The sequence below is a fragment of the Phasianus colchicus genome, chromosome 7 (assembly GCF_987193195.1).
Source record: "Phasianus colchicus chromosome 7, bPhaCol1.hap1.1, whole genome shotgun sequence".
Taxonomy (NCBI): Eukaryota; Metazoa; Chordata; class Aves; order Galliformes; family Phasianidae; genus Phasianus; species Phasianus colchicus.
Window position 1 is genome coordinate 21,592,256 of NC_143442.1, and position 27,068 is coordinate 21,619,323.

A 27,068-nucleotide genomic window follows, 5' to 3' on the forward strand; every position below is an offset into this window, starting at 1 on the left:
CGGCGCAGCCACTCAGCGGTGCCCGCGGAGGCGGCTCCTTTCCCGGCAGCGGCGGAGGTGCTGGGAACGCGGCCCTCCCCCGGCGCCGGGCCCCGCGAGCGGCGGGATTTTCTGTCGGGAGAGCGCGCGGCGCTCCGGCCAGCCCCGCCCGCGCCTCAGAGCGAGCGCGGCGGCGGTGCGCTCCCCAGGTGTGTGGTTCCCCTTCTTTCCGTGTTCTGCCTAACAAGCCCGGCCCCAAAGCGCGGCTGCGAGCCGCGGGCAGCCTGCTGCATTGACAGACACCTTTCCAGACTCGTTCTGGTTGTGCCCTCCGCACGCGCTTTCCTAATACGTCAAGGTCTCATCCCAAAGTACTGCGATTCCCTGCTGTCTGTGGTTTCTTGTACTGTAATTCCCGCTCGTGCTACGGGTGTTGAAACCGTTGGCGTGCGCGGCTCAGCCGGCTGACACACAGACCCGAATCTCTCACGTGATGCTTTCTAGAGAGACGTCGTGGAAATGCCCGTCCTATCGGGTGTCAGCGTTCCTCCGTCAGATGTTCCACTGGCACGGCGCCGCGTTAGAAGAAAGCTCGATCCCTAGGGGCTTTCCAGCACTTAAAGCGAACTCATAAACATGAGAGGGACCGACCTTTAACATGACCTGATAGCGATAAAAAAAAAAAAGAGGGAACGTCTTTAAACTAGAAAAGGAGAGATGTTAGGAGGACATTCCTTATTCAGGAGGCGGTGAGGCATTGGCACAGCTGCCCAGAGAGCTGTGGGTGCCCCCTCCCTGGAGGTATTCACTGCCGGGTTGGATGGGGCCTTGGGCCTTGATCTGGTGGTTGGCAACCCAGTCCATGGCAGGGGGTTGGAGCTGGGTGATTTGGAAGGAACCTTCCAACCTAAGGCATTCTATGGCTCCATGATTCTCTTCAGTCTTACATTCCCTGGTTCTTGCTTGTGCCTTAGCGCAGCTGCCTATCTGAATATTCATCCGGTGTATTTCATGCAGTGTTTGCTAGGTGTCACCTACATCTATTCAAACAACAAATTCAGCCCTGACACAAAAAAAGATGGAAATCACAAGAAAACCTTGTGGAATCCAGATGCAACCTACTGCACATTTAGTGCTGTGGCAGTGTATCACAAATAGCGGGAAGTGGAGCAACACTGTCACAGCATTACAGACTTGTGTGTTTGTCAGCTTTCTTCTTCAAGACAGAGGAATGCCATTGTATGGGGACTGTTGAGTCACAGCCTGAAGCACCTGAGAAACCTGAGCACCTGGGAAAAGGACTGGTCAGCCCTGGGAGCACAGGTGAAGGCAATTCAGCTGTGTGACCAGAAGGGGTGGAGCCTGGCTGCACCTCTCTTAGACCTCATTTAAGGGCTGACCCCTATTAGGGAAGGATGTTTTTCTGGAGATTCCTTCTTGGTGGTGCTTTTCTTTGTAAACCTGGAATCTTCTGATATGGGTGAGCACTTTTCTTTCTTTTCTTTATAGCACCTTTCTATTGTGTTGGTTCTTCTGTCAGTGTACTTTTGTTGTATTGCTTTCCTATTGTGTTGATCTATTTGCTTACTGTAGCTGTGTAAGTGATCAATGTTTCAAAATAGTCAAACGTTATAAGGAGCTTGATGTACACAAATTGTTTTGGATATAGTTTTTTAGGTTTGTCTACTCAGTGATAATATTTTTGCTAAACAAGTAATGACGAGGATTTGATTTTATAGCTATTTAGTATGCACTCAATGATGTATTGTATTCTTTAAGATTAATAGCTAACATATAGCACACCTGGAAGTAAGAGAATGCTTCAGAGCTGATGGGCCAAAGGCCTGTATTCCTGCTACGTCATAGTTATCAAATTATTGTGATGTTTTAATTCACTTGCAATTATTAAATAACTTTCTTGTATCAGAAAGTAAGCTGGGTTCCACTTGCAGTTCAAGTAGCAGAGAAATATTTGATCACTTCAGTGTCCTGAATATAGGCCTGAAAAGATATTGCTACTGTCATCCTGTCTATAAGCTGGCTGGCAGTATGTTTCAGACGCAGAATGGCTGAAGTGGGAAGGGATCTCTAGAGGTCTTCTGAGCCAGCCCCCTGTTCAGGCAGGGACATCCAGAGCAGATTGTCTAGGGGCATTTTCTTAGGAAGCATTAATGTGGGAGTAATGTAGTAAGTATCAGGAATTCTTCATTCTGAAAGTGTGGGTTGTGTTTTGTGTTTTTTTGGAATAAGCATATTCTTCCTAAAGTTTCATACTTACAACTTTCAAGCGATCCTTTGGTTATCCTTTGTGCCCATTTTTAACGCTCCTTTGTAATATAACCAAATAATGTGAGGTTAAGACACTTACTGTTCATAACAGAAAATCAAAGTTTTCCATTGCAGGCAATTGTTTAGCTTGTGTGGCTTGAGGTTGAGGTGTTGCTGTAGATTCTCTTTGAGGTGATGCAGTATGCCTGCATGGAGTGTTCCTGGTGCTTGAGCTGTGCTAGTTCAACTTGCTAATGTACAGCAGTGGTTGCATAAGCTTTTAATAGTTGCCTCACAAGGTGCGAGGGCGTGACTGATTTATTTGTATCTACCTGTTGCAAGTGGGAGTCTATTCAAAAATGTAGAAGGTGCTTGCTTTAGTTATGTGAAATCTGTTTGAAGAAAGAATCCATAATCTAAGTAGGCTTATAATATGTATGTTTGATAAGTGTATGAGCTACAGTGGAAGCACTTGACTTGCAGTGAAAGTTAAAATGCATCCATGGAGCCACTAAATATACTGGAGAGATCCAAGCAGAACACATACTGCGTGTGTGAATGAACAAGCTGTTTTGAAGTAGCTCTCACAATACCATGCCCTCAGTTCTATGGAGGGGTAGCACAAGGTGATCATAAATAATCTCCAGTGGAAAACTATATTTTGGTGTGTTTTGTAGTACTTCAGCTGTATCTTGTGGTCTCTGGAGGAACAGAGCTCTACAGCAGAAATTGGTGCCACAGTTTAGAACTCTTTTGAGTAGAGCTGCTCCTAGCTCAAGATCCCATGCTAGTGATGTCTTTTGATTTTTTTTTTTTCCAGTACTATAAAAGAAATAGAAAGCAGAAGATAGAACACATTAGCACAAAATGAGTAATGCACAATGTCAGTCCCTGAAAGATTGCCCTGAAACTATGAAGGTGTATTTTCTATATGCTTTATTTAATAGAAAGGAAAATAAAAGCACACAGGAATCTTAAGTATTGCTGTAGATTGTATCACAGTGCAGAAATTCTGTGCAGAGCTAACCAGCTTGATTAGAACCTGGGGTGAAAAAAGGAAAAGGGCACTTTCTGGCCAGGCTAGATAAAGTGTTGACTGTATATTTCATTTGTGTTCCTTACTTAATTTCTTTTCTCCTTATCTTCACACCTTGAGCTCAGGCAGACCAGTGTTTTTATGTTCCTTTTAAAATGATAGGGAAAAGGAGAGATTAGGCCATGTTTTTAGTTAATGGTCTATTAACATTTTGATGAAGTTATTTCTAATGTCTCTGCATAACATTTTGTATTATCTTACATTAGAATAATTATGACGCTAGAAACTTCATAGTGCCACCTACTGTTGAAAATATGTATTTTAAAACCCGGCTAGTTTGTGCCAACAGTATCTTTCTTTGTTGCTTGTAATCTTTCAAACATCTGGAAAATGTTGGAAATACATCCTGATTTGCTGAGTGAATTTAAGTAATGCAGAACTTCTAAGTTTTGAATCAACTCATCTATTTTTACTGAGGTTATAATGAGAAGTGACTCTCAGGATCTGGGATTTTGTGCTATATAGAACTTCTATGTTATGTTTTTTAACGGTCTTATTTTAAAATGAGTCCCTCTCATTCAGTGAAACAATACTCATTTTTAAGTTAATAATAAGGAAATGTTCTCTGTTTTACAGAGACGTCTTAAGGAAATATAAACAAAGAACCTTGGAATCGGCATATGTGGCAACACTCCATTCCCTTCTTACTTTGTGAAGCTGTGTGATGGACCATGGATTGCTGCTTGGTTGTTGGCAGGAGGAGTTGGTATGTCCTCAGCCATGATGGCTGGAATTCATCTTCCCTAACTCTTATGATATAAAAAGTTAGATGAAGTTAATGTACAGCATAAAGTGCTGTAGCTGGCTTTTTCTTCACTTCTTGAAGAAAATCCTATCTTGGTAATATTGCTGGAATAGCATCCAAATACCTATAACATTTTTGTGTCCCAGTCTTTAAGTATTGATTATGATCTCATTCCCTGGAATATGGTAATAAGAGAAGTGATAGGATTTTGTTCATAAATATGAATAACTAGAGTAGACCTTTATTTGTTCTTCCTGAGGAAAACTCAACATTAAATTTGGCTCCAAGGACTCAGAAATGGTTTGACTTCTACTGGTACTTGTCTCAGCCTGTAGAATAAACTGATGCTTTGAATGTATGACTGTCAGAGTTTGTCCTATTATATAGCATGATGACTTAAACTTAGAAACTGATTTCCTTTCAAGTTGAGAAATTCTTGAAAGCAATATGTTTAAAACAGGTAAAAGAGCTTGTAAGGTCAATATAGCCACTTTGTGGTAGTATTTTGGAGGCCTTAAAGGGGAACTCTGTAGAACTCCTTTTTTACATTCACAGCAGAGACGGAGTGCTTTTGTCATGGTATTGATGCACTGTGTAGGATAATAGAATCACTAAGTTGTAAAAGACCACTAAGAACATCTATTCCAGCTGTTGTACTTAATTTTGCAACAGTAGGCTAATCTAATCATCAGATAAAAATTGTCAGAAAAATTTTTTAACACTGAATGTGCAGTTTTGAGTGCTCATTTTACTGATGTTTAACAGTAACTAAGTTAGCTTTTTTTAAAAAAAAAAAAAAGAAAAAGGATGTTTTGTAGCTGTTGAACTTGTCATGCCTTTAATGCAGTTAAAATGCTGACTTTTTGGAAGGGTCAATTAAACAATTTTTTTTCTAGTGTACTTTCTATGATATTTCTGTATTCCTTGTCAGGCTAAAAATTGTTTGGTCTTCTGTGCTAAAAACTGTTTTACATTGCAAAGTCCCCTACAGACTGGGGAAAATCCAGAGCCATGTGGCCTTTTTAGTCTGGAACTGAACATTCTATTTGTAAGGGAACTAAAACAAAATATTGATGATCTCCTACAAGGTCCAGTGTGGCAGAATGCATAGTTCTTTCTATAACCTTTCAAAACTGTGTCTTTCCAAAAGAAGTAACAAGAGAAAATAGGCCCACTCCTCTGAATGGAGTAGGGGAGCTCCTTCATGATACTAAAGCTTTCTGTTAGTTGTCTGCCCCAAATTCCTGTTTTCTTGAAGCGCCCACTCTTCTTGCTTGGTCACTTATAATTCAACTGGGTCTTCTTGCTTGGTTCTCACACTGAACTCTGAACTTCTAGTGTTTATTTGTGTCAGTCTAAATAATTAAAAGCAATGCATAGGGTATCCCCGAAACTTAGGTTGAAAATGTTCTGCATCTTTCCTAAAGAAAGGTACAAACTAAAATCACAGAGCAGTTGTTTTTTCTTTTAGCTTCTGTTTAATTTAAGTTGCATATTTTTGTCATGTCCAAAACATACCATTATGTACACAGTGCTCCCACTCATTAGCCTTATTCCCAATACTGCCTGTTAGTGTGCTATATGGAGAGTGTAACAAATGGACCTGGGTATGAATGAAGGATGCTTTGATAACTAATACTGAGCAGTCAGTGTGATCCTCAGCACTTCGCGTGTGTGTGCATCCCTTCCTTTTACTTAAGTATATAGTAGAGATAGGGAAGTCAACGTTTGAAAGAGTTTCTGAGGAAGTAGAACCAAGCTGGATTCTTAGAATGTAATGCAACTCTTATGCATTATTTGGGATTTCTTATAAGGGTGATTTGGTGGCTGCAGAAGGATCTCTGGTAGCCTGTGACCTGCTGACTTATTTTTTAACTTGCAATAAGTGCTCTCTTCCAGAAGTTGCCCAAACCTTAAGGGTGATGAAGAGGAACTCATAATGGACAAGTTTAAACATGTGATATTTCTGAATAAATGTGGCCCTCCAGCCACTGATTATTTTCCTGGATTTTTTCAGAACTTTCTCATTTATCTTTTACTTTTTGATAGTGCTGTGGGTGGAAATGAATATTTAAGACTGAATTCTTATATGGAAATCAAAATTAGATTGTTCTTTTGCCTTGCCATATTCTGTGCAAATTCACTTTTAGTGGCTTGGGAGAGGAAGGAGAGTTTCCCATCATTTTATTTTCCAATTAATGCAGGTTATCTCTTTCACTGAGAAGCTACTTGTATTACTCGTACAATCTTTATCAATTTGCCTGAATCTAGATCAAAACCACTACTTTTGGGGTGCTTAATTCCTTTATACATCTTTAATTTTCTCTTCACTGCTATTTGAAGGTTTTTGCAAATTACAATTGTATATGTCAGGAGCGTGCTGAAGTTTACTTATTTTCCCAATGAATACATTAAAAAATAAAATGAGTCTGAATAACTATACCTGTCATACCCTAAACATTTATCATATCCTCACAGTTCAATGTGTGATATGTCTTTGCAACACAGCATTGGTATCCCCAATATATGACAGTGTACAGTGAGCCATGTTCTGGAGGACCCTACAGGAGAACAGGAGCAGCAGTTTGGTAGTTGGCAGGATGAGGCAGCTGGGCTGTGAGTAGCCAGGGAACTTCACAGGCAAACAGCTTGCTGCTGGCAGGATGTCACTAGTGGCAGCAGGATGACATAAGGAGGCAGGACACACAACAAAACTGCATATGTGACAGGCAGGAGAGTAGTGTCCCAAGGCCCACTTGGTTCTATCATAATCCTCGCTTGAGTTTCAGCTGCAGGGCTGGTGACTTTGACACTGTTAAGAGTTAATTGCTGTTAATTGCGCTTAAGGGAGTTGCCCTACTTGTTCCCAGAAAGCCATAAAGTAGTCGCATTACTTTTGTAGCCCTTGTGTGTTAAACGAGGACGCCCTGGTAACAGAAGCCTGTGGAGTCTCATGTTTGGTACTGCTGGCTGAGAGAGGCCCCTGCCTTCATTCAAGGGACAGGTGGTCCATAAAGCAAGAGAAGTTATGGCCTGCTTATCAAAGCCAGTCTGAATTTTTTAGGTAATATTTTTGTGGAATATGGAACATGTAATGATGAAGTAGATTTTCTTTTTACATCTGCTGTTTCTCTTCAGCCATTCCTTTTCAGAATTTATCTGAACAGATCACTTAAGTTTGCACAGCACAAGCAGTCAAAATGTTTGTTGCTTGTGGTCCTAAACCTTCCAGATGCTGAGTGGTTGCTATGCAGAATTTCTAGTATTAATCACCAGGAACAGAAATAATGCGTAGAGACTGCCACAGATATGCTTTGTTTTTTTCTTTTGAAAGCTGGCGAGATGCTTTTTAAATAAATGTTCCTGAGTTCCACCACACATCTTGTGATGATAATTTGTGCTATAATTACAATATGTGTATCACCATAATTCTAAAACTATGGCAGAATGCAACCACTACTCCTTGACCCTACATTGAACATTAGATGACTACTTCTATTCATTTATAGATATTTAATCCAACCATTTTCAGTCAAATGATTTGTTTTCAAGCTCACAAAAGCTGTTTTCTAAAAGAATACAGTGTGTGTTATATTAGCTTTCACGTAGTTTTTAAGTGCAACAAGAGAGCTGGAGAGGCATTGTCAGATGAAAACAAGTCAATAGGAACACAGATGATTTGCTTAGGTGAGCCAAATAAACAAAGCAGAAAAACTCAGGCATGCACTGGGCTAAGTATTATAACTTGTGATGTTTAGAAGCTCTGCAAGTCTTTGTCATTTTGCAAATTTAACAAGAATAAGAGCTTTTCTGAATGTGAGATTTTTACTGTTGCTCATGCACAGAACTTTTTCTCTTCTAATATAGCCAGTAAGTTGGCTGTATGAGCTGGCTAGCATTTCAGCAAACTAAATTCCTGGTGCTTTGCCTGATTTCCTTGGAAAAACTGAAGCTGCTTTTAAGGAGGTTCTGTGAGAAAACACAGCAGAAGAAATAGTTTTGCTGACTTTAGCCTGCTTATATGGGAAAAACTTGCAGATGCCCTCAGGCATGAACTTGGTTACATAAAGAGTAAGAAATACAAAATAAATCATATTCTTTAATTCTAAATTGCATTATTTGATGTAATAAGAACTTCCAGACCAGATCAAATCTAAATTAGTTGCCTGACAGTGGTAATTCCCAGATGTCTCTGAGGAAATTGCCCTATTCTTCAACCTCCTTTCCCACCTCCACCAGTATAATGGATAATTATATAACAACCTGACTACAGGCGAAGTTATTTTTTACCCTCAGGCTGGTGGCTGATTTATGCCCTGAACTGAGAACATTTATATCCATTATGAATTTTTATCGGGTCCAATCTAATTCCCCACATAAATGTATGAATATGTATGTATAACCTTTTACTAAATCCTGCTAAGCACTTGGCCTCAATGATACCATTTGCCAGCATATTTCATACGCAATGAACTTTTGCCAATTTTAAATATATTGCCTTTTATTACTGCAATCAATGCTTGCTTGGAATGTTTGGATGGCAACAAGAGTGGCATCTCCTTCTGCACTTCTCCTGCTTTGGGAGCTGCAGAGAGCGGTGTGGTCACATCTTAGCCTTCTCCAGCATGGACAACTCAAGTAACCTCAGCCTCTCCTTTTGCTGGCTTTGCTGCCCTCCTCTGGACCCTTTCATGGATCTTAACATCCTTTTTATATTGTGGAGACTGGATCTGCATGCAGTATTCAAGCTGAGATCACCCTGAAGTCAGATATAGAGTGAGAATTGCATCTTTTGACTATGTCTGTGTCTAATGCATCCCAAAATGCCTTTTGCTTCTTGACTGCCAGGGCAGGCTGCTGGCTCATGTTGAGCCTGCTGTTATCAGCACACCCAGGTCGCTTTCTGCAGAGATGTTCTCCTGACACTCATCTCCATCTGTGTCTGTATTAGGCATTGTCTGTCCCAGATGCAGCACTCAGCATTTTCCTTTGTTGAACCTCATGCTATTGATGATTGCCCAATGCAATAATCACAAAAAGTGGACAGGTTTTGACTAGAAGTGAAGGAAAATGGGACAGTCTGTAGGGAAGACTATTGTATATTCTCAGTACTATAGATTGTAGGAAAGAAACAACATAAGTTACTTTGCTTTATTCTAGCAAAAGTGAGTGTTACCAACGGTATCTACAATTATAGTAACCTGAAAGGTGAGGTTGCCAGAAGAAAGGTGTACCCTTGAAAATCAGAGCTTGAATTAGTACCTGAAATGAAAAGAGGTCGTGAAACAGACTCAAGTAGTCCATGTATGAAAATCCTTAAATCTGTGTGTCTTCATAACATCAAGTCAGTGATGAAATACTGAATGGGGATGTACTCAGAGCCAACAGACATCCAGAGTGGTTGTGTCAGATGGCAGGATCTGAGAGGCAGTACTAACATAAAAGAGCTTATGTGAGTGGGATATCTGTCGATTAAAGCCACAAAGTTAAAATCTGAATTTAAATGTTTTAGTTTAGGAGTGCTGAGAAATTGTCTTCTGTTGATTCACTTAACTACATAGTGAGCAGTTGTTATGTTTTTATCCAGTTTAAAACTTCCCTGCAGCTCAAGGTAATTTAGATCTGAGATTTTGGCTCAACTCCATTCCTAGCCTGTACTCAGTATAAATTACTGCCCTAAAACCATGACATGTTCAATTTATCCTCCATTTTAAATGGCTGAAGAGTACATGCATAATTCTGTGCATACTCCACTTTCTGTAATCTACTGTGACAAACAGACCAAGTGACTGAAACTACTAGGTAAGACACTTTATTTTAGTCATGAGCCCACACCCAACTGAACTTTAAATACCGAGTAAAAATGACTTTTGAATTATTTGACTTGAATTAGTGCCAAATTCAATCTTATGCAGTCTCAGAGAGGAATAAAACCAGTGATTTATGTGTAGGAATATAAGCAGCAATTGAAATAACAGTTGTGGATCACTATGAAAAATATGACAGGTTTTTTTGTGCTATTGTGATTGTGGGATTGGGAACTTGGTGATGTTTTGATGCACAGAGTTGAGGACCATCATTCTCAGTTCCATCTTCTATCAAAAATTCTGGCCAGGCTCTGCATGCCATGCTCCACTCACACTACATTGTTCTCTATTGTCCAGTAAAATATAAAGTGACAAATATTCTCATTCTGGAGAGAAAAGTCTGAAGTAATTATGTCACAGATGTCTGAAAGAAATTATACATTTTCTAATTCAAAATAACTATGCTAAGAAATGTATCCAGAAAGAAATGCTGCACCTTTGTATTGAGTTTTGATCTTCTGGCATTTGTCCATTAGTGCTATGAGTTCAGATGTAGGAAAGTAACCTATGCAGAAATCTGGGCTGCCTAGAATTTAATCAGTGTTACACATCCCACAGGGGTAATGTTTTCTAGGATGGTTTTGGGTTCTGAAATACTACTCTTTCTTACAGTTTTTGTTACTATGTAGCAAGCCTTGCTAATAAAGTCATGTTTGCTTCCCATTTGCTAGTTCTGGAAGTCAGCAAGACAACTTTTTAGCTGTACCTATTCGCTCCAACATTCAACTCAAGCTAGGAAAAAAGACCCAGGAGTAGTTAACTTAAAAAGCTTTGTTTTGCTGTTCTGTTTGACTGCTTGTACCAAGGGAGACTTTGAATACTGAAGTCATAGACAGGTCTGACTCTTTGTATCTGTTTATGTAATTTTGTCCTTAGCCAGAGACCTATTCTCTAATTTGTTGTTTCCCAGTGGATTTTTTTCTGAATTATCATGCCAAATGGTTGTCCACTTCAGTTTTTTCATAGGAAGACACCTGTTCAATTTCAGGTACTTTTCAGTCTGTTCCACTTCATTGGTCTGCACTCCTCCTCAGAGAGCCTTGAGCCTTCTTCATATTTTAGGTTGCCAGCTCTCTTACTTTCTTTTCCTGAACAGCCAATTTTGTTCCGAAGCTCTTATGACTGAGCCAACTTCCATTCCTTCATAAAGGGATACTCTTGTTATTGCAATTGAGGAATTCTGTAAGAGGCTTTTCATGTCTCCAGGGAGTTATGTACGATGAAAGCTTGAATTAGGCTTTAACTAACACTTGTTCATGCAAATTGCATTTGTTTCTGCTATTGATATATACTTCTAAGTTTATTTCTAATGCTGCAATTACATGATCAGATTAATACACAACTGAATAAGATATTATATGCTCTGTTTGAGGAATAGAAGCAGCTAGATGCCTGAATACAGTGCAATGTACACTGCCATCTTGTGTTCTGAAGTTCTAGTGAATATAAAAGTGCAGTATACCCTGTAGCCTTTAACAAAATAGGCACTGGCTATATTAGTGGAATACGCAAGATATTTGTTGTCTTCTTTCTAGTAAGATAGAAATAGTGCTTAAAATAGCAAATCTCACTGATAACTCTGAATTTGTCAGTTTGAAGGATCCATTTCTTTTAATTAATGATTTATGGACATCTCAGGCAAAACAGCAACAACAACAAAAAAAAGACTGCAGTGAAAATCTTGCTGCAGCCAAGCCATTCTGCATTCTCCTTTTCAGCAATGAGGTTCAACATGGACTCCAAGGAATAGGTCGGTTGTAAGGCAGCCTCTGAACTGCCTGAACTGTTCCCAGACAAGCTGTCTGCCAAATGCTTCTCTTCTGCAGAAAGGGTGTGTGATAGAAAAGAGGGTGGACTTGTATTCCTAGCTGGAATATCTCTCTCTTTGGAGCAGTTGTCTTCAGGCTGTAACTAGATCATCCCTGAGGCAGTGCCAGTATGCACCACAGTACTGGCTAATTAGCTGAAAGAGGACCTACAGTGACACTTACTTAAAAAAATGAAGAGAGAGATTCTAACATCTCTGCCCTATAGTGTTTATTCAAAACTGGATTCAAAACAAAAAACAGTGACAGATCTTGGTGGATGAAATAAGTACTGCATGCTCTTCCAGTAAAAATAATTCTGTGCTAATCAAAGAAGTGGAGTTGTATGTGCATACTTCCAATTGTTTTCACAGTATAAAAATATTTTGCTCTGCCTCATCTTTTTTTATTAATTCCAACTTCTTCATGTAGTTGCTCACCAACAAAGGCTTTATAAAATCCAGATAATGTTGCCTGAAATGAACAAAATAAGCAAAAAAAGAGAAAATGGTGCCAAAAATCTTTAACTAAGCTTGGAGACCAGCAGCAGGGCAAGAAATAGTACAAGTATATCATAGCAGCAGATGTCATGGTAGAAAGGTAGAATGGCAGGAAACATGGTTTGTTGCTTTCCAGAAACCTTCCATTTCACCCATTTGGCATTCCTTAGCCCATTTATGCATGCTTTTATTTAACGTCTAATATGACTTTCCACCTCTGAAAGGCAAGTGATTATGGCATCTGATAAGACTTGTGCATGCAGTGCCTCTATTTCCCAAGGTTTCTTTTTATGGCTTAAACACGTAATAACTGAATTTAAACAACTTCTATCTCTTGTGAAAGGAGCAGTTAAAATGACTCTAAAGAGCTTTTGCTCCTGTAAGAATAATTTCATCATAGTTCTCTTCCCTTTGCGCTTGCCTTCAAAAGGCAGCATGTCATTATGATTGCATAATCCCCTGTTTCAGTAAGTTTGGAATTAAAGCTGTATGTTTGTACTCTGCAGTACCACCTCTGGGCTGCTGGATTTATCCAGAAAGTGAATTTCAGAGAGAAAGTCTCCAATGTAGGTTTCCATGATCCCTTCTAGGAACACCCTTTGTCTTCAAGTCACAGTCATAGTACAGAGCTGCAAACACCGAATGCAGCTGTGACTATCCAAATTTTCAGCGCTTTTGTGAATAAAGAGAACAGTTAGAGGAAAAAACAAGGTCAGAAAATGGTAGATGGAGTTTCACTAAGCAAAACGTCAGGCACTTGTGTTTTCTCTTGCAATTAAGCTTAACACTGAGTTTTCTCAGTGGCACAAAGCCTATTTTACTATTGAGGAAAAAGTTGTTTGAAGAGAGATCTGTCACAGAGCACAACATAATTAGGCCTTAAATTTAAAGTTATCATCATTTTTTTTGATTTATTGATTAAAACTGCCTTTCCTTTAAAGTGTCCATCTGTAGGACTATAAATGTCAGTGAAAAAGCCTCTGCTTAGCTTTTATTTTCTGTTACCAAGAGCAACTGGCCATCTGCTGGGTGAAAGGAAAGCTTTGCTTCCAAATACAGAGCACAAGTTAGGAATGCCACACCTGAGTCCTTGTGAATAATACATTTGGGCTGTGTCTAACCAAATGGTGTCTTGTTAACCCACCTTGCTTGGTTTACCAGCTCTCCTCAGGTCAGAATCCAGTTTTACGCAGTTTCAGATTTTGTTTGTGTGAATATCCAGTCTATGTAGGATTCTTGCTGTCTCCAGATATGGTAGGAGATGAGATCTTGGGCTACAGCTTTAGGCTTGATGGCAGCACAGGGAACAAGGATGCCCATGTTGCCTGGAATTTCCAGATCCTGGGCTGGGACTGCTCACAAAGCCTCCAGTAGATAGAAACTTGCTGCTAGTGTGTGTGGCTGACAGAACATCAGCAGGCACTTTTGCAGATAAACCTCTGTCCTCAGAGGGTGCTCTGGTACTGGATTTGAAGGCAGCAGAACCACTAAACCTGCTGCAGGGATTATTGACAGAGCTGTGGAGAGGGATGACAAGTTCAAAGCAGAGGCATTGATTCAAAAGAGCTCAGCACTCCATAAATCTGGGGGGTGTTTGTGCTCAGGAAGCTTAGGAATTGTGGGATATGTAGTATCACCAGGAAGAGAGATCTGAGGCTCATGATTTTTCCTCCTTAAATTTTTTTATGGTGTGAGAAACTGGTTAGAAGCTGCAATACAATATATTTACACGTTATAACAAAAGTGTTTTGAAATTCTTTGCTAATAAACAAATGTGCGCTTTACTTAACTAACAAATAATTGCTAGGAGGCTTTATGGAACGTATGTGCTATGTCTCTGTGCTCCTACTCTGAGACTAGAGAGCTCTTCACTGACACAGCAGTGCTTGCAGCATTGATCCTTTTGTTGGAGAGTTTGAATGATATATTGAGTAATACATAAGGAAAGTATAGGTAAACATCATACTGGAGGAGTAATGCAGAAATGATCCCTTGCCTTTTAAGGAAAAAAAACAAACACAAGAAAAATTCAGATTAGTGACTCAAAAATAGGCATATCAGCAGTGTCTTGCTGTCCTGTGTATCAGAAGCATTACCCTCTACATTGCAGCAAAAACTTGGTATTTAAATAGGAGTAGGGCAGTCTTGGCCCAAGTTGCTTTGTACCGTGATGTCCAGGGCAAGTGCGGCTGTTGTCACAGCAAGGCAACATCTTGATAAATGTCTCAATTTTGTCTCTCCCGTCTCTCCCTCTGCTAAATTTATTATTATGCTTTATTCTTTCTTCAGTCACGAGATTGTACTATTATCCTTAGCTGCCCTTCTCAAACTAATCCACACATTGGCCAGGAGGGAGTGCTCTAGCAGGGCTGCCAACGCTATTATCCCTGAATCTTAACAGGCCCTGTTCCAGCAAGCTTGGGAATGATTGCCCTGAGGTTTCTCATCAAGCTGCTTCCAGCTCTCAAGAACACGAGAAGTCACTCAGCGCTTCTTTTTATGTCTAGTCATTTGGTATATTTACAGTATTACTTTCTCCCTCGAAGTTTGGCACTGCTTTCTTTTCCCCCACTTCTATTTTGCAATTGTTTCCCTGCCCCTGAACTTCCCGTGCTGCAGTGCTGAGGAGCCGTGCATACAGGGACAGTTTGTTTTTTAACTTCTCAACATACAAAGCATGTTGTGTTAAAGAGAAAATAAATTGTTTTTCTCTCACATTCAAAAATGTCTACCTTCTTCAGTGATATCATTGCACGTAACGGAGCAGTAAGCTGGTCCCCTATCACACAAAGAAAGCTGTAGAGATTAATTATCTCACAAATATTTTGGAGAATCAAGCAGTTCACCCATTTGTGCTGCTCCATTTCCCATGTTTTCAGCTGAAAGAACATGCTGCTGTCTAAATTGATGGCATCCTTTTCAGCTGAGACCAGCTTAATCTATTTTCTATTCTTCAAAAAAGGAGCTGCCTTTGTTATCCCTTGTATGCACCACATTTCTCTATTGAAACAAAGCACTGGTGAACAGCACTGGCTTGATAGAGCCTGAGACTGGAGTCCTCAGGTCTGGTGCAGCAGCAGTAAGAGCATTTAAGGTGCAAATTCAGCAGTATGAGCTTTAATTTTATATACTTAGTTAAACTTCTACACTATACTGAAGAATTCAAGTCACATTGTAAGGAAGGAAGCAAAATTCTAAAAAGATAAAACCAACAAATGACCGATAATTTCAAAAGTGAAAGGAAGGCAGTTCTTACAGACTGCCTTAGCTGCTCATGGGTTGTCTGCTTTAGCAGTGCTTGCTTACTTACAGATAATGATGCTTTTTAATAGCTCCTAGCTATGGCTGTCCACCCTGCCCTTCTCCAAAAGGGCCTTGTTTAATAGTTTAGAATATTCAGGGAAATTACCACTCATTCCTCTTCACATACTGTGCTGTAATTTGCAAAATCCTGTAAATCACACCCTTTCTGTAGCATCTCTCAGGTTAAAACCATATTTTAATAACTGTAACTTATTCGCATCTGAGCAGAAGCGTTGCTCTCACTCACACAAATACTCAGTTCAGCTGCCCTTCGCTCTTGGCTTAATCTATAATTGAATCGATGTTTGCTTTGTTTCACAGAATGAACTTATTTACTTCTTGATCTCATTACTACTGCTTTAGATTCTCTCTTCTTTGTTTTTGTTTCTCAGAGCAAAACTAAAGAGCTTAGACCCAAGTGTGGGAAGAGGAGGATGAAATGAGGTGTGGTAGTTGCGTACTTCAGCCCAAAACAAAATGCAAATGTTACAATGATGTGCAGTGTAATAATAATGTATGCAGACCTGGTATAATGATAATGACACTGATTGCAAACTAGGAAATCCCATCTCTGCTGTGCAGAGCCACGTGCATGCAACACCATGTGGTGTGCTCCACTAACCAGACATGGCTCCCTGTTCATAGTTTCGTGCCTCTGCTTCCTCCTGATCCACTCTTGAGACAGCAGATCAAGAGAGAACATTAGATGCTCAGTTCCCCCACCTGTTTCTGTCTACACACTTCCTGACTTACCTAATCTATTCTCATCAACTTTCCATTAGTAATTATCTTTATAGGATAATTGTGCTACTGTGAGGGAGGTAATTATGGAGTAATATAAGAGCATACGAGAATGATATAGATATTACTGAAAAAATAGTGTGTGTTTTTTCTTATTCTAAGCTGCAGATGCTTAATTCTCTTTTGACATCTATTTCCATAAAGATAATGAAAAATACTTGGGTTTTAAGCAAAGGGAAAAAATATCAGTTGTCACAAATAAGAAGTGGAAAGTGACTAAAACAGTGGAATTACGTGACAGAAGCCTCAATAAAATCCAGCACTTAATTCAAATACAGCTCACATTTAAAGTGTGGGTTTTTTTTTTTTTCATTTTAAAGAATCACAAGATTACTCCATTTGAGAGCAGTTTTTGCATGGTATATTCAAACACTCCCCTTGTCCCAGATATGGTGTTTACACAATTGCTTAATTGTGTGTCTGATGTTGCGTACCTTGGTATTCCCTAGAGCACACTCAGGTAATTGTCTTAAAATGTAATAGACACTAGAAGATAATGCTCCTTCTCATTAAATGCTGAATTTGGATTTGTTAAGCTGCCTAGCTATCTGATCCAGGAAGCTTTTTTTTTGCTCTTGTTGTTGCTGTTTGTTTGAGTGGGATTTTTTTTGTTGTGGCTGTTTGTTTGTTTTCTTTTAGCTAGCTACAATAATCAAGTGCTATACCTTTAAGTGAAGCGTTAAACTTGGCTATCTGGTAGATATCCATTTTCCACATTAAAGAATTCTGTAATAAGATTCAGTCAAGAACTGCATAGATACACTAAGCTTTTCAATACCTTTTTCATATTTTAATTACACAAGTGAAAATCCAACAGACTTAAACTGCACTCCATCACCTTTAGCCCTCTCCATTCCATTGTATTTTTCCTCTTCCTGAGATGTTATTTCTCATCCTGACAATACAGAGCTCTTGTCACTCCTACAGGCTTCTCAAAAAAATGCAAGAGAGAATCATAGAATCCTTGGAATTGGAAGCGACCTTTAAAGGCCATTTAGCCCAACTCCCCTGCAATAGAACAGAGATACCTACAGCTCGATCAGGTTCCCCAGGGTCTAATCCAGCCTTGCCTTGGAAGTCTGCAGGGATGGGGCATCCACCACATCTCTGGGCAGTCTGTTCCAGTGCCTCACCACCCTCATTGTAAAAGGCTTTTTCCTTATATCTTCCTTCTTTAAGCTTGAAAGAATTTCCCCTTGTTCTATTGCCACAGACCCTGCTAAAGAGTTTGTCCTCTTCTTCTCTATAGCTCCCCTTTGGATATTGAAAGGATTTGAGTTTTTGAAAGTTTTTGAAAAATCTTTCAACTTTATTGAAAGATTTGGGTTTCAAACTAAAATACAAGCAACATTCTCTTCCGCAATACAGTGTATATGTTATATTGCCTGAGGAGGCAACACAAAGTTATTGGCTCCAATACTATGTATAGGGACATAGCAAGGGAAATACAGAATTAAGCATGTGCCTTTATTGGTAATTTCTTTGAAATTCTGGAAATTGTGGCAGATTGGGAGAATTTCAGTACATCAAACTACATAATTAGAGTGGATTATTTAACAAAGTGCTATAATGCAGTCTTGCTTCCAGTATTTCCCCTGATGATGTGATGTGATGTATGTTGAGATCCTAGCTGTATCCTGAGTTGATCTCAAAATTCATACGCATTGGAACATAGGTGACAGGAGATTGCCAGGATATAGCACTGTCAGAGGAAATTGTTGAATGTGATTAATGTTTACCAGATTCTTTTGAATCAATTATACATGGAACTTCTCTCTGTTGGCTGCTGACTGTCAAAGCAATACATTTTGGCAAAGAAGGCATCTTTTCTTTCCAAACACACATAACTACATAAATGAGGAGAGAATCATCATTTTAATGTCTCAAAAAGAAACTACCAACTCTAGTCAGGATAAAGTCATAAACTGGACTGAAAATGCTCATTCTCCAAAGTGGATTTTCACTGTTGCAATGCTTCTTATAAGACTCTTCCAAAGGAGGGCATAAAACTGGAGTGAAAAATGGAAGTTCTCAAAGTAAATGAAGAGAACTGAGTATCTCTGACTTACGAGATTAAGTCATCAAGATAAAATGCAGGTGTACAGGAGCTACAGCAGGCAAGAAAGCATACAGGAGGCAAATAGTTTCCATAGAGGCTCCCTTGTCATGCCGGGCAATAGTATTTCACTTTAATTGACAGCTCTGTTAAAGAAGGGGAAGGAGAGAAATTCTTGGGGCAATAAACAGGAGCGTGGAAACCACACTTGAGCTCCTTTGGGATAGACACCTTGAAAGCTAACTGTCTGTAAATGTCAAATTATGCTTACTTTCACCAACAAAGCCACAGGAAGCCATATGTGGTAAGAATATTTGGTTTTACTGAATTGCCTCGGTAAACAAATAAAAAAGCTGTATCTCTTGACAGGCTTTTGACATACATTGTGGAAGGGTTGAAAGATGGCAGGGATGTACATCTCTTCACAGTGCTTTCTTCCCTTCAGTTATCTGGATGCAACAGGACCGTTATTAGAATAGATCAAAGAAAGTAAAATAAGAATTCACTGAGAACTTGCAAAGCACATATACTATAAACTTATCTGCCACTCTTGTTACCAGTGATGGAATTTAAATGGATTTACTACCAGAAGTAAGCAGAATAAACAAATAGAAATTTATCTTATTCAGTTTGCAAAGATCTGCTTTGAACTGATAGATGCACAAACTCACCCATGCATATATCTAACTATTTAGCAGATATATTTCTTGCAAGCAAAAGATGGAATATATAAAATAGGTCTGACACGGATAATAGTAATATACTACTTCTAACTGCCCTGGGACACCAGTGGAAGGCATAGTGAAGTTGTAACCATTTCACATGCGTTTTTTAATATGCCATTGACAAGGGTTTAGCACTTGCTTCTCAGTGATCAGCTCTTGTTCAGATATAGACATCTAGGCCGTTCTGACCATCTTGTTGATTGAAAGCTGAAATCGTTGATAATCTTGGAAAATGTAATGAGAGAGAGCTGACTGCTGTGTACAAAAAAGTCCGCATTTTTTACATGTTTAAAGAGAGAACATACTGCCCACCAACCTTTTCCATATAAGAAAGTCAGCTGCTGGTTGGAGATCTCTAGATAAGAAGTTTCATCTACAGGCCCTGTAGCTCTGTAGATTTTGATCCCTTTTATCCTAGTTTCAGCTGCTTCTGTCCTTGTGTAAGCTTTCCACATCCTGACCTTTTCCAACGGCTTGAAGTCCTGCGTGCTTCTCCCTAGCTGTGCCCTTTGAGACCTGGGCCTTTCTCAGACTATAGTACTGAATCCTGTATCTTAAGCCTCCTATTGCCATAAGCTGGTAGTTCATGGATGGATGGATGTGTTCCCTTTCCCTCAGGGTCTCTGCTTGCTCTATAAACAAGACACAAAGGCTAAGTAGGAGAAAAGTTTCAGGAAAACATATTGGTCTATTCAAATATTAACGGAACTCCTCCCAGTGAATCAATTAGTTGTTGCTGAATGATGGATTCATCAAAGGGTGTAAGCTTTCCACACTGGTGATCAAAATGACTAATACAGATGTGAGCTCGAGGGCTTATGTCCTTCTTGCCATCTGTTGCCCCATAAGTTTCTTCTAAGCTCGTGATTCAGCCGTGGATGTCCCACACCCATCCTGTTCTTAAGAGAGCCAAAACCCCACCTTTTCTGTAGGTGTCTTTTTGTGCAGGGTTACAGAAATGCAGAACAAAAAGGTGTTCCTAGTACATTGGTGTCAATCACATCTGAATTGGACTGCAAGGAAGCAATATCTGAAACACACCTCATTCAAGCAACATTTCCTTCTGTTTAAACTTTGCAAGTAGTTCCATGAAAGGAAGACTCTTGAAAAAAAAAATAGTTCTTTTGCCCTGTTCGTGTTTTGCTCATCTGTTTAAAGAAATCCCTTCCTTTTGCTGTACACTAAAAAGCTGAGGAAGTACATTTTAATTAAGATACAGTTTTCCCAAATTACAGAAAAAGGTAGCTGTTCTCCTTTGGAAGCTGTTTCACAATGGTATTTTTCAGGTAGTGTATCTAGGATAAAAAAGGCCTTATACTGATGCATGAATTGTTTAAGCTAACATTTAAACTCTGTCAGGGGTAAAGACCAAAGAATCCCCATGCTGCTTCAGACCAACATCCATCCTGCAGAGTGTTCTGTCTGTGGTGCAGGCTACAATCATGAGCTCAAGTGAATCTCAAACTGACATCTGGAAGAATCAGAACCAATAAAGCATATTTGATATTTCCCCCTAATATTCTGCCATTCTCTAACCATTTTCAGTTTAGAGATTTTCCTAAAATGGTTACAGTGAGGTGAAACTGATCAGGGCTAATGAGGTCAGCTAGTGCCTCCTGGGCCTAGTGACATCCCTTGTACTAACATAACCATTTTTTTGTGTGAGGGAGTTGCACTATAATAAACATTATCAACATTTCTCTTGGTTGTTCAAGTCTTTAGAATTAAAGTTTATCCATTTGTAAACTGAACTGTTTTTCTATTTCTATTGGAAGCTACACTGTCTGCTTGCCATAGTTACTGCTACTGCTAGAATATTTAACACTTTACTTTGGGAAGAACTGTTCAGGGTAAGGTGCAGGAGATTGCAGGTTATTATTATACAGAACACAATAGATAATACCTGAAAATACCTGAATCTGTATCACTTTTTCCAGCCACTTTTGAACTACCATAGGACTCAATGTTTTTATTGCTCCATGCTTTTTGCACATCATCTGCTAAAATCTTGGCAATTTAGAGTTAAAGCTCAGCATATTTTACTTAAGTCTTCTGCCTCTGAATTTTTTACCAGTGTAGGAAAAATTATTTTTATCGAAAGCCAACTTTTCCTGTCCTTGTATAAAGCAGAGGATTTTGATTTTCTTATTGCTTACTATTACAATAATGTTATTGTGCTCAGAAACAGTGAGATGAATTAAGTCTCATAAATCTAGTCTGCTATCTAGTCCATAAAGAAACAACACAGGTTTCTACTATGGCAATAGCAGTTCCTGTTAGTTTCAAGAGGCCAGGACCTTTCAGGGGTTTCAATAATTTATTTGAAATTTTTCAAAATTCCTTTTGCTTTTTCAGTTCAGTATAGTCCTCTGCCTTTTCTTCAAGATGTGTGTGCAGCTGCTGTTTCAGCATCTCATTTGAGGTTAGATGTGTATCTCATCAATTAGCTTTCCTTATCTAATACTTACGTCTCTTACTTTTTATACAGGCATGTAGTGACAGGACAGGGAGAAATGGCTTTAAACTGGAAGAGGATAGATTTAGACTAGATATTAGGAAGAAATTCTTTACTGCGAGGGTGGTAAGGCATTGGAACAGTTTGCCCAGTGAGGTTGTGAATGCACCCTCCCTGGAAGCATTCAGGGCCAGACTGGATGGGTTTTGAGCAGCCTGGTCTAGTAGGAGGTGTCCCTGCCTATAGCCAGGGGTTGGAACTAGGAGATCTTCAAGGTCCCTTCCAACCATTCTATGAATCTGTGATCTCAAGTAAATGCTGCTGCTTTGGCTTGGCAACTATTAGCCTGCTTTAAACTACCACTTTGTAGATCTGCTGGAATTTCTGCTGAAATTGTACTTCCCTTTCTCGTCACAATTACGTTACTGTCAAAATTGTTGTGTTTGCTACATTTTCTTTTTAACCCTTCTGCTTATCAGTTAGATTTTATGTGAATTGATTAGACATTTAAAAAAAACGTGTCAGTGGTTCACAGTGCCAGGCAAATGATGAGAAACAGCAACTTCATGTTCTGCCAGTCCATTATGTTCCGACTCCCATTCATAAATATTGCCATCCTTCCAAGGGAGCTGAGGAACACATTCAGAGTGCTGACACAGAAAGGACTGAGGTGTCCATTAGCAGCACTTCCATTCCCTGTAAGATTAAGGTTCACACTGGTTTAAGTACTACCATGTTCTATCGTCCCCAGTTAAATCTTTAGATGCACGCTCTTGAAAAGTAATTGGGAACTTTTTAGACAATTAAGTTCTGAGGTAGCGATAAATGTTGCTCATCGGATATTAGTTAGATTCTATTTTTAACTTGGACCCTTAGAATCAAATAAATGAGCCTGTTACAAATTACTGTTCCTTACTAGTAAGTATAGTGCAGAGAAACATTCTGGAAAAGTCTGAAGCCTACAGTGAACCTATTATCTCACTCCAAACCTTCAGCAATGTGGAATGGTTTAGATAACAGTGACTTAAAATCCTTCCAACTATATCCAGCACTTCAGTAAACAATGTGAATGGAGAATTCAGTCAAAAGAGCTGTGTTTGTTCCCTAAAGACTGCCACCCCAGCAGCAGATAGTTAAATGCAGATATACATGAGTTAATCCAGAAAGTAGCATACAAATTACTCATGGGGGGAGAGGAGCAGGGTGGAATTTAATTCCATACCCAAACTATCAAACTGCTGGAACAGCTGTTTATATCACAGTAATAACAGAAACTTAACCTAAAGCTGAGACTCCATTGCAACTAGTGTAATTCCTGCCCCAGGAAAATTATAGACTATTTTGTAGTCAAAGTACGCTAAGGGCATCAGATTAATCATGGTTAGAATCAAAGCAAAACAAATAGCAGTAATACCTGGCTTTTATGCGCTGCTTTCAACCAGTAGTCTTAAAATGTTTGATCCAATATTGTCATACAGTCCTCAGAGCATTTCTCTTCCAACCAATCTCTGCAGGGAGACCCTGTTATCCCTGCTTCTATATGAGGAGCTATAACTCAAAGAGGCACCGATATTGCATGTGAAGTAGGGAATTGAACCAAAGTCTCTCTGCTTGTCCTCTACATACTGCTCCCTGGAGAACTTTCTGCTAGTTGGTGCTCCCCAGAGAACTTTCTGCTAGTTGCTTAACTAATGGGAAGGTATTATGTTGAAGTATCATGGGAGAAATAGGTCCTTGAAAGGAATTTGAAAGAGGATGAGGCAAGAGTTTTATGAATTTTCATGTAATTTCCTTTTATATATGATAGAATAAGCATAGGGTGAATGAAGAAGGAATGGACATAGAAATTAGCAGTGATAGGTAAAATATCATTATGAAAGCATTAATAATCACATAGATACTTGCACTCCTCTTCAAGATTTCCATAAAGGTTACTGGTGCCATCAAACTGCAAAAGGTAATCACAAAGTAGGTTCTGTGTGATAACAGACTGGACTTAAACTGTGTGAGGCAATTCAGCTTATAGAGAGATGTTGGAATTTATCTGAGGAGGTCGTCTATATGATCATCTCGCTCTGAGCAGAACTAGTTTTACTGATAGATGGTGTGTAGTCTGTTCTTGAAGATAATGGAGGTGACTTCATTCTGTTCTTAGGCAGACAACAGTTTTTCATTTTCGCTGCCATTGAAAAGCAGCCTAGTATAAATACTGAAGTTGCATCTTGAAATTTGCGCTCATTGCTGCTCGCTGACAGCATGGACAAGAAGGGCAGATTGACTGCTGCCTTTTACTTCATAGCAATCTTTTACATATTTGAAGATCTCTGAGCAGATCTCAGAGGTGTGAATATTGTCAGAAAGACTGAACCATATGCATGAGTGAGAGGCAGAGTTGTGTCAATCTTGGACATAATCAAGGCACGTTGGTATTATCAAAGGGCTTGGTATTATCAAAGTGAAGGGCTTGGAAAATCAGCTCTATGAGGAGAGGCTAAGGGAGCTGCGGCTGGTTAGTCTGGGGAAGAGGCGGCTGAGGGGAGACCTTATTACTCTCTTCCAGTACCTGAAAGGTGCTTACAGTGAGAGCGGGGTAGGTCTCTTCTTACTGCTGACAGGTGACAAGATGAGGGGAAATGGCCTCAGGTTGCGCCAGGGTAAGTTTAGGTTGGACATTAGGAAACACTTCTTTACAGAAAGGGTGGTTAAACATTGAATAGGCTCCCCAGGGAGGTGGTTGAGTCATCGTCCCTGGATGTGTTTAAGAGCATCTGGATGTGGTGCTCGGAGATATGATTTAGCAGAGGGTTGTTAGAGTTAGGATAGTATGGTTAGGCTGTGGTTTGGCTTGATGATCCTTGAGGTCCCTTCCAACCTGAGTAATTCTAGGATTCTATGATCAAGGGTTGTGTGCACGGGGCCAGCAAGCTGGGGCTGGGTGTGTGACTGTGAGGTCTGTGATGCTCAGTGCACAGGTAAAATGTGAAATGGCTCTGCTGGATGGTTTTTTTTTGAAACAGCACTGAGAGCTGCAGGTTCATTACTACTGCTGTATTCCTTCACTGCAGACAAATGTGATCAGTACTGCAGTACAGGTTACCTCTGTATTTCAGCAAAAGTGCCTGCAGCAGTGGCAGCCTCTGCCCTCACATTAGGACACTGCCGCGCCTGTCAACACTCATGATAACATCTGTAACACCTGTAAGCCACTATGTCACCTCACCAACCTATTTCTTAAATGTGTCACCCACGCTAATGCCATTAATGAGCATTTCATAATTAACTTAGGCAACCCTCAGCTTTATAGAAGCATCTCTCTCCCTCAGATAGCTCTGGACAGTCAAAGCCCAAGCTACGCAACGTCTCCCGTAAGGCCTGCGCTTTCCCGGCTGCTCACAGCCCCCAGCGGCGGCGGCTACCGCCGGGAAGGGCCCGCTATCCGCCGCCGGCCGCCCGCACGGCAGGCCCCGGGCAGGGCTCGGGGAGCGCGGGGCCGCGCCTTCCGCCCGCCTGACCCCTCACCCGGCAGCGCTCCGCGGCACAACACGGAAGTGCCATGGCGGCGGAGGCGGCGGGAAGCGGCGGCGGGTCCCCGGCCTCCGCCCGGCGGCGGCTGCGCATCATCTCCGGGCACCTGCGGGGCTCGCCGCGTGCGGCGGGGCAGGAGGCGCTCTCCCCGAGCCCCTGCAAGGCGCAGGGCGGCTCCGCCGGGCCGGCCGCAGGCTCCATCCCCAAGAAGCGGTGGGTGCGGGCGGGGGCCCCGCGGGGAACCGGCCTCGGCGGGACGGGACGGGCGGCCGGGAGCGGGCTGCGGGCCCGGCGGGGTCGGGAGGCGCCAGGGAAGTCCGGGGAGAGCGGTCCTTAGCGTCTGGGATGAGCGGTGTGTTCGCGTGCGGAGCCGCTCGCTGTCGTCCTCGGAGCTGGAGGAGAGGCTCGGTGTCTGGTGAAGGACTTGAGGATGCCGTGAGGAAAAGAGCAGTTCGTAAAGAGGGGAGGTTGTGTGCGGGCTTTCTGTGCTCCTGGGCTCACGGATATGTGAGGCCTTCTTGTGGGTGCTGCTAAAGTGCACTTGTAAGTGGGGCTCTGTCTTGAATTTATTGGAGGTGAGTGGATGTAAGTATATCTTATGTTCCTTCTGTAAGTGAAGCATCTCGTTTCACGTGAGACTGAGGGAAGACAAACAGTAGAATTACCTAGCAACAAATTGGTTCACCAGCTCTTGGATTTATCTGTCTGGTGGATTAAATGCTGTAGTTACAGTACGTAAGTATGATTTCAAGTAAGTTATCGCTGTCGGGTCCACTTTCTGGAGGAACGGATGTGTGTGTACGTTGTGATGTCCCCATTTTCTGAAGCCAGTTTGCTGTGTGCACGTTGCCTTGCTGTCCTGTAAGAGCATCTCATGGCTTAGATTATGGGCAACCCACCACTCTCCATAGAGCAGTGCACAGGCATTGGTGTGGTATGTGGCTGTATGGAGGCAGCCGAGAAGCTGGCAGGACAAGCAGCAGGTGTGACTCATTGCTCCTGTGTGGAAAGCCCATTCAGTTAGTGGTTTGCTCTGAACATTTTCTCAGACAAGCCACATGAGATATAAAAGGAACTGTCTGAGTTATTCTAACAGACCATTTGTGCCTTGAGCTGGGTTTGCCTGCTTTGAGGGGACTGGGATGTCGTAGGCGTGAAGCCAAATGTTACAAACTGAAAGCATTTAGCCCTCATGAGGGGATGCAACAAGCAGCGCTACTCACTGACAGAAGCAGGTTTTCCCAAAAGCGTTGGCTTCCATACTGAATTTTTCTTTTGTTTGAGTTCAGGAAGAAATCATTGTTTCTGAGAAATACTGATCTAGCTGCTTGTCACGGATTTACTTGAAATTGATTTTTATGTAATTTCTGGAGCAGGTTCCCACGTCTTTGAAGAGCAGCAGAAATATGGTATATGAAGGTGCATATCTACCTGAGGGTAGCCACTTTTAATGTAGAAACCATGGGCATGGTGAACTTAACACTTCCTCTTCAACAGGTTAATAGCATTGTTCTCCACTATTAGTATTTGCTATAGGAGCATAATTGCTACTTTTATTTTGATTAACTTGTTCTGGATTAAGAATAAATTACATTGTTTCAGGGATCTTAAGGTCAAAGTGATATGACTATGGGACAGTATTCTGTGATAGTGTAAGGGAGCTACTGGAGTGTGTGATCCACATAATTGGTGCAGCTGTCTTGGTGTACTTAGAGCTCAACGTTTCTGTATGTATGGAAATAAAAGCTCTGTTAGCAATTGTGATTTACAGCTTGCGAATGATAAATGCCTGAGTTCTGTTCTAGTGACTTCCAGGTAATTTGGAGCTGGTTGACCCATTCGTAATATTTAGAAAGTGTTGGGCAGAAGGATTCATGCCACCACAGGTGAGTCTGGGTGGCTGAGATTACTTAGTGAATGTGGAGAATGTCAGCCCCAGGAAT

The 27,068-nt window shown here is 40.8% G+C and overlaps 1 protein-coding gene across 2 annotated transcripts in view; it reads left to right on the top strand.

Moving 5' to 3' along the window:
- The first annotated feature begins 3,807 nt into the window (after window positions 1-3,807).
- Window positions 3,808-27,068, top strand: part of AGPS (alkylglycerone phosphate synthase) — a 75,091-nt gene continuing 51,830 nt past the window's right edge. Inside the window, exon 1 of one of the 2 annotated variants that reach the window (XM_031601377.2) lies at window positions 3,808-4,049. Coding sequence is in view for 1 of the 2 variants with exons in the window: in XM_031601376.2 (XP_031457236.1) it covers window positions 25,154-25,338 (185 nt within the window). In the remaining variant the exon portion in view is untranslated. Of the gene's footprint in view, window positions 4,050-25,132; window positions 25,339-27,068 lie in introns of those variants that run through there. The other variant, XM_031601376.2, reaches the window with a different exon arrangement.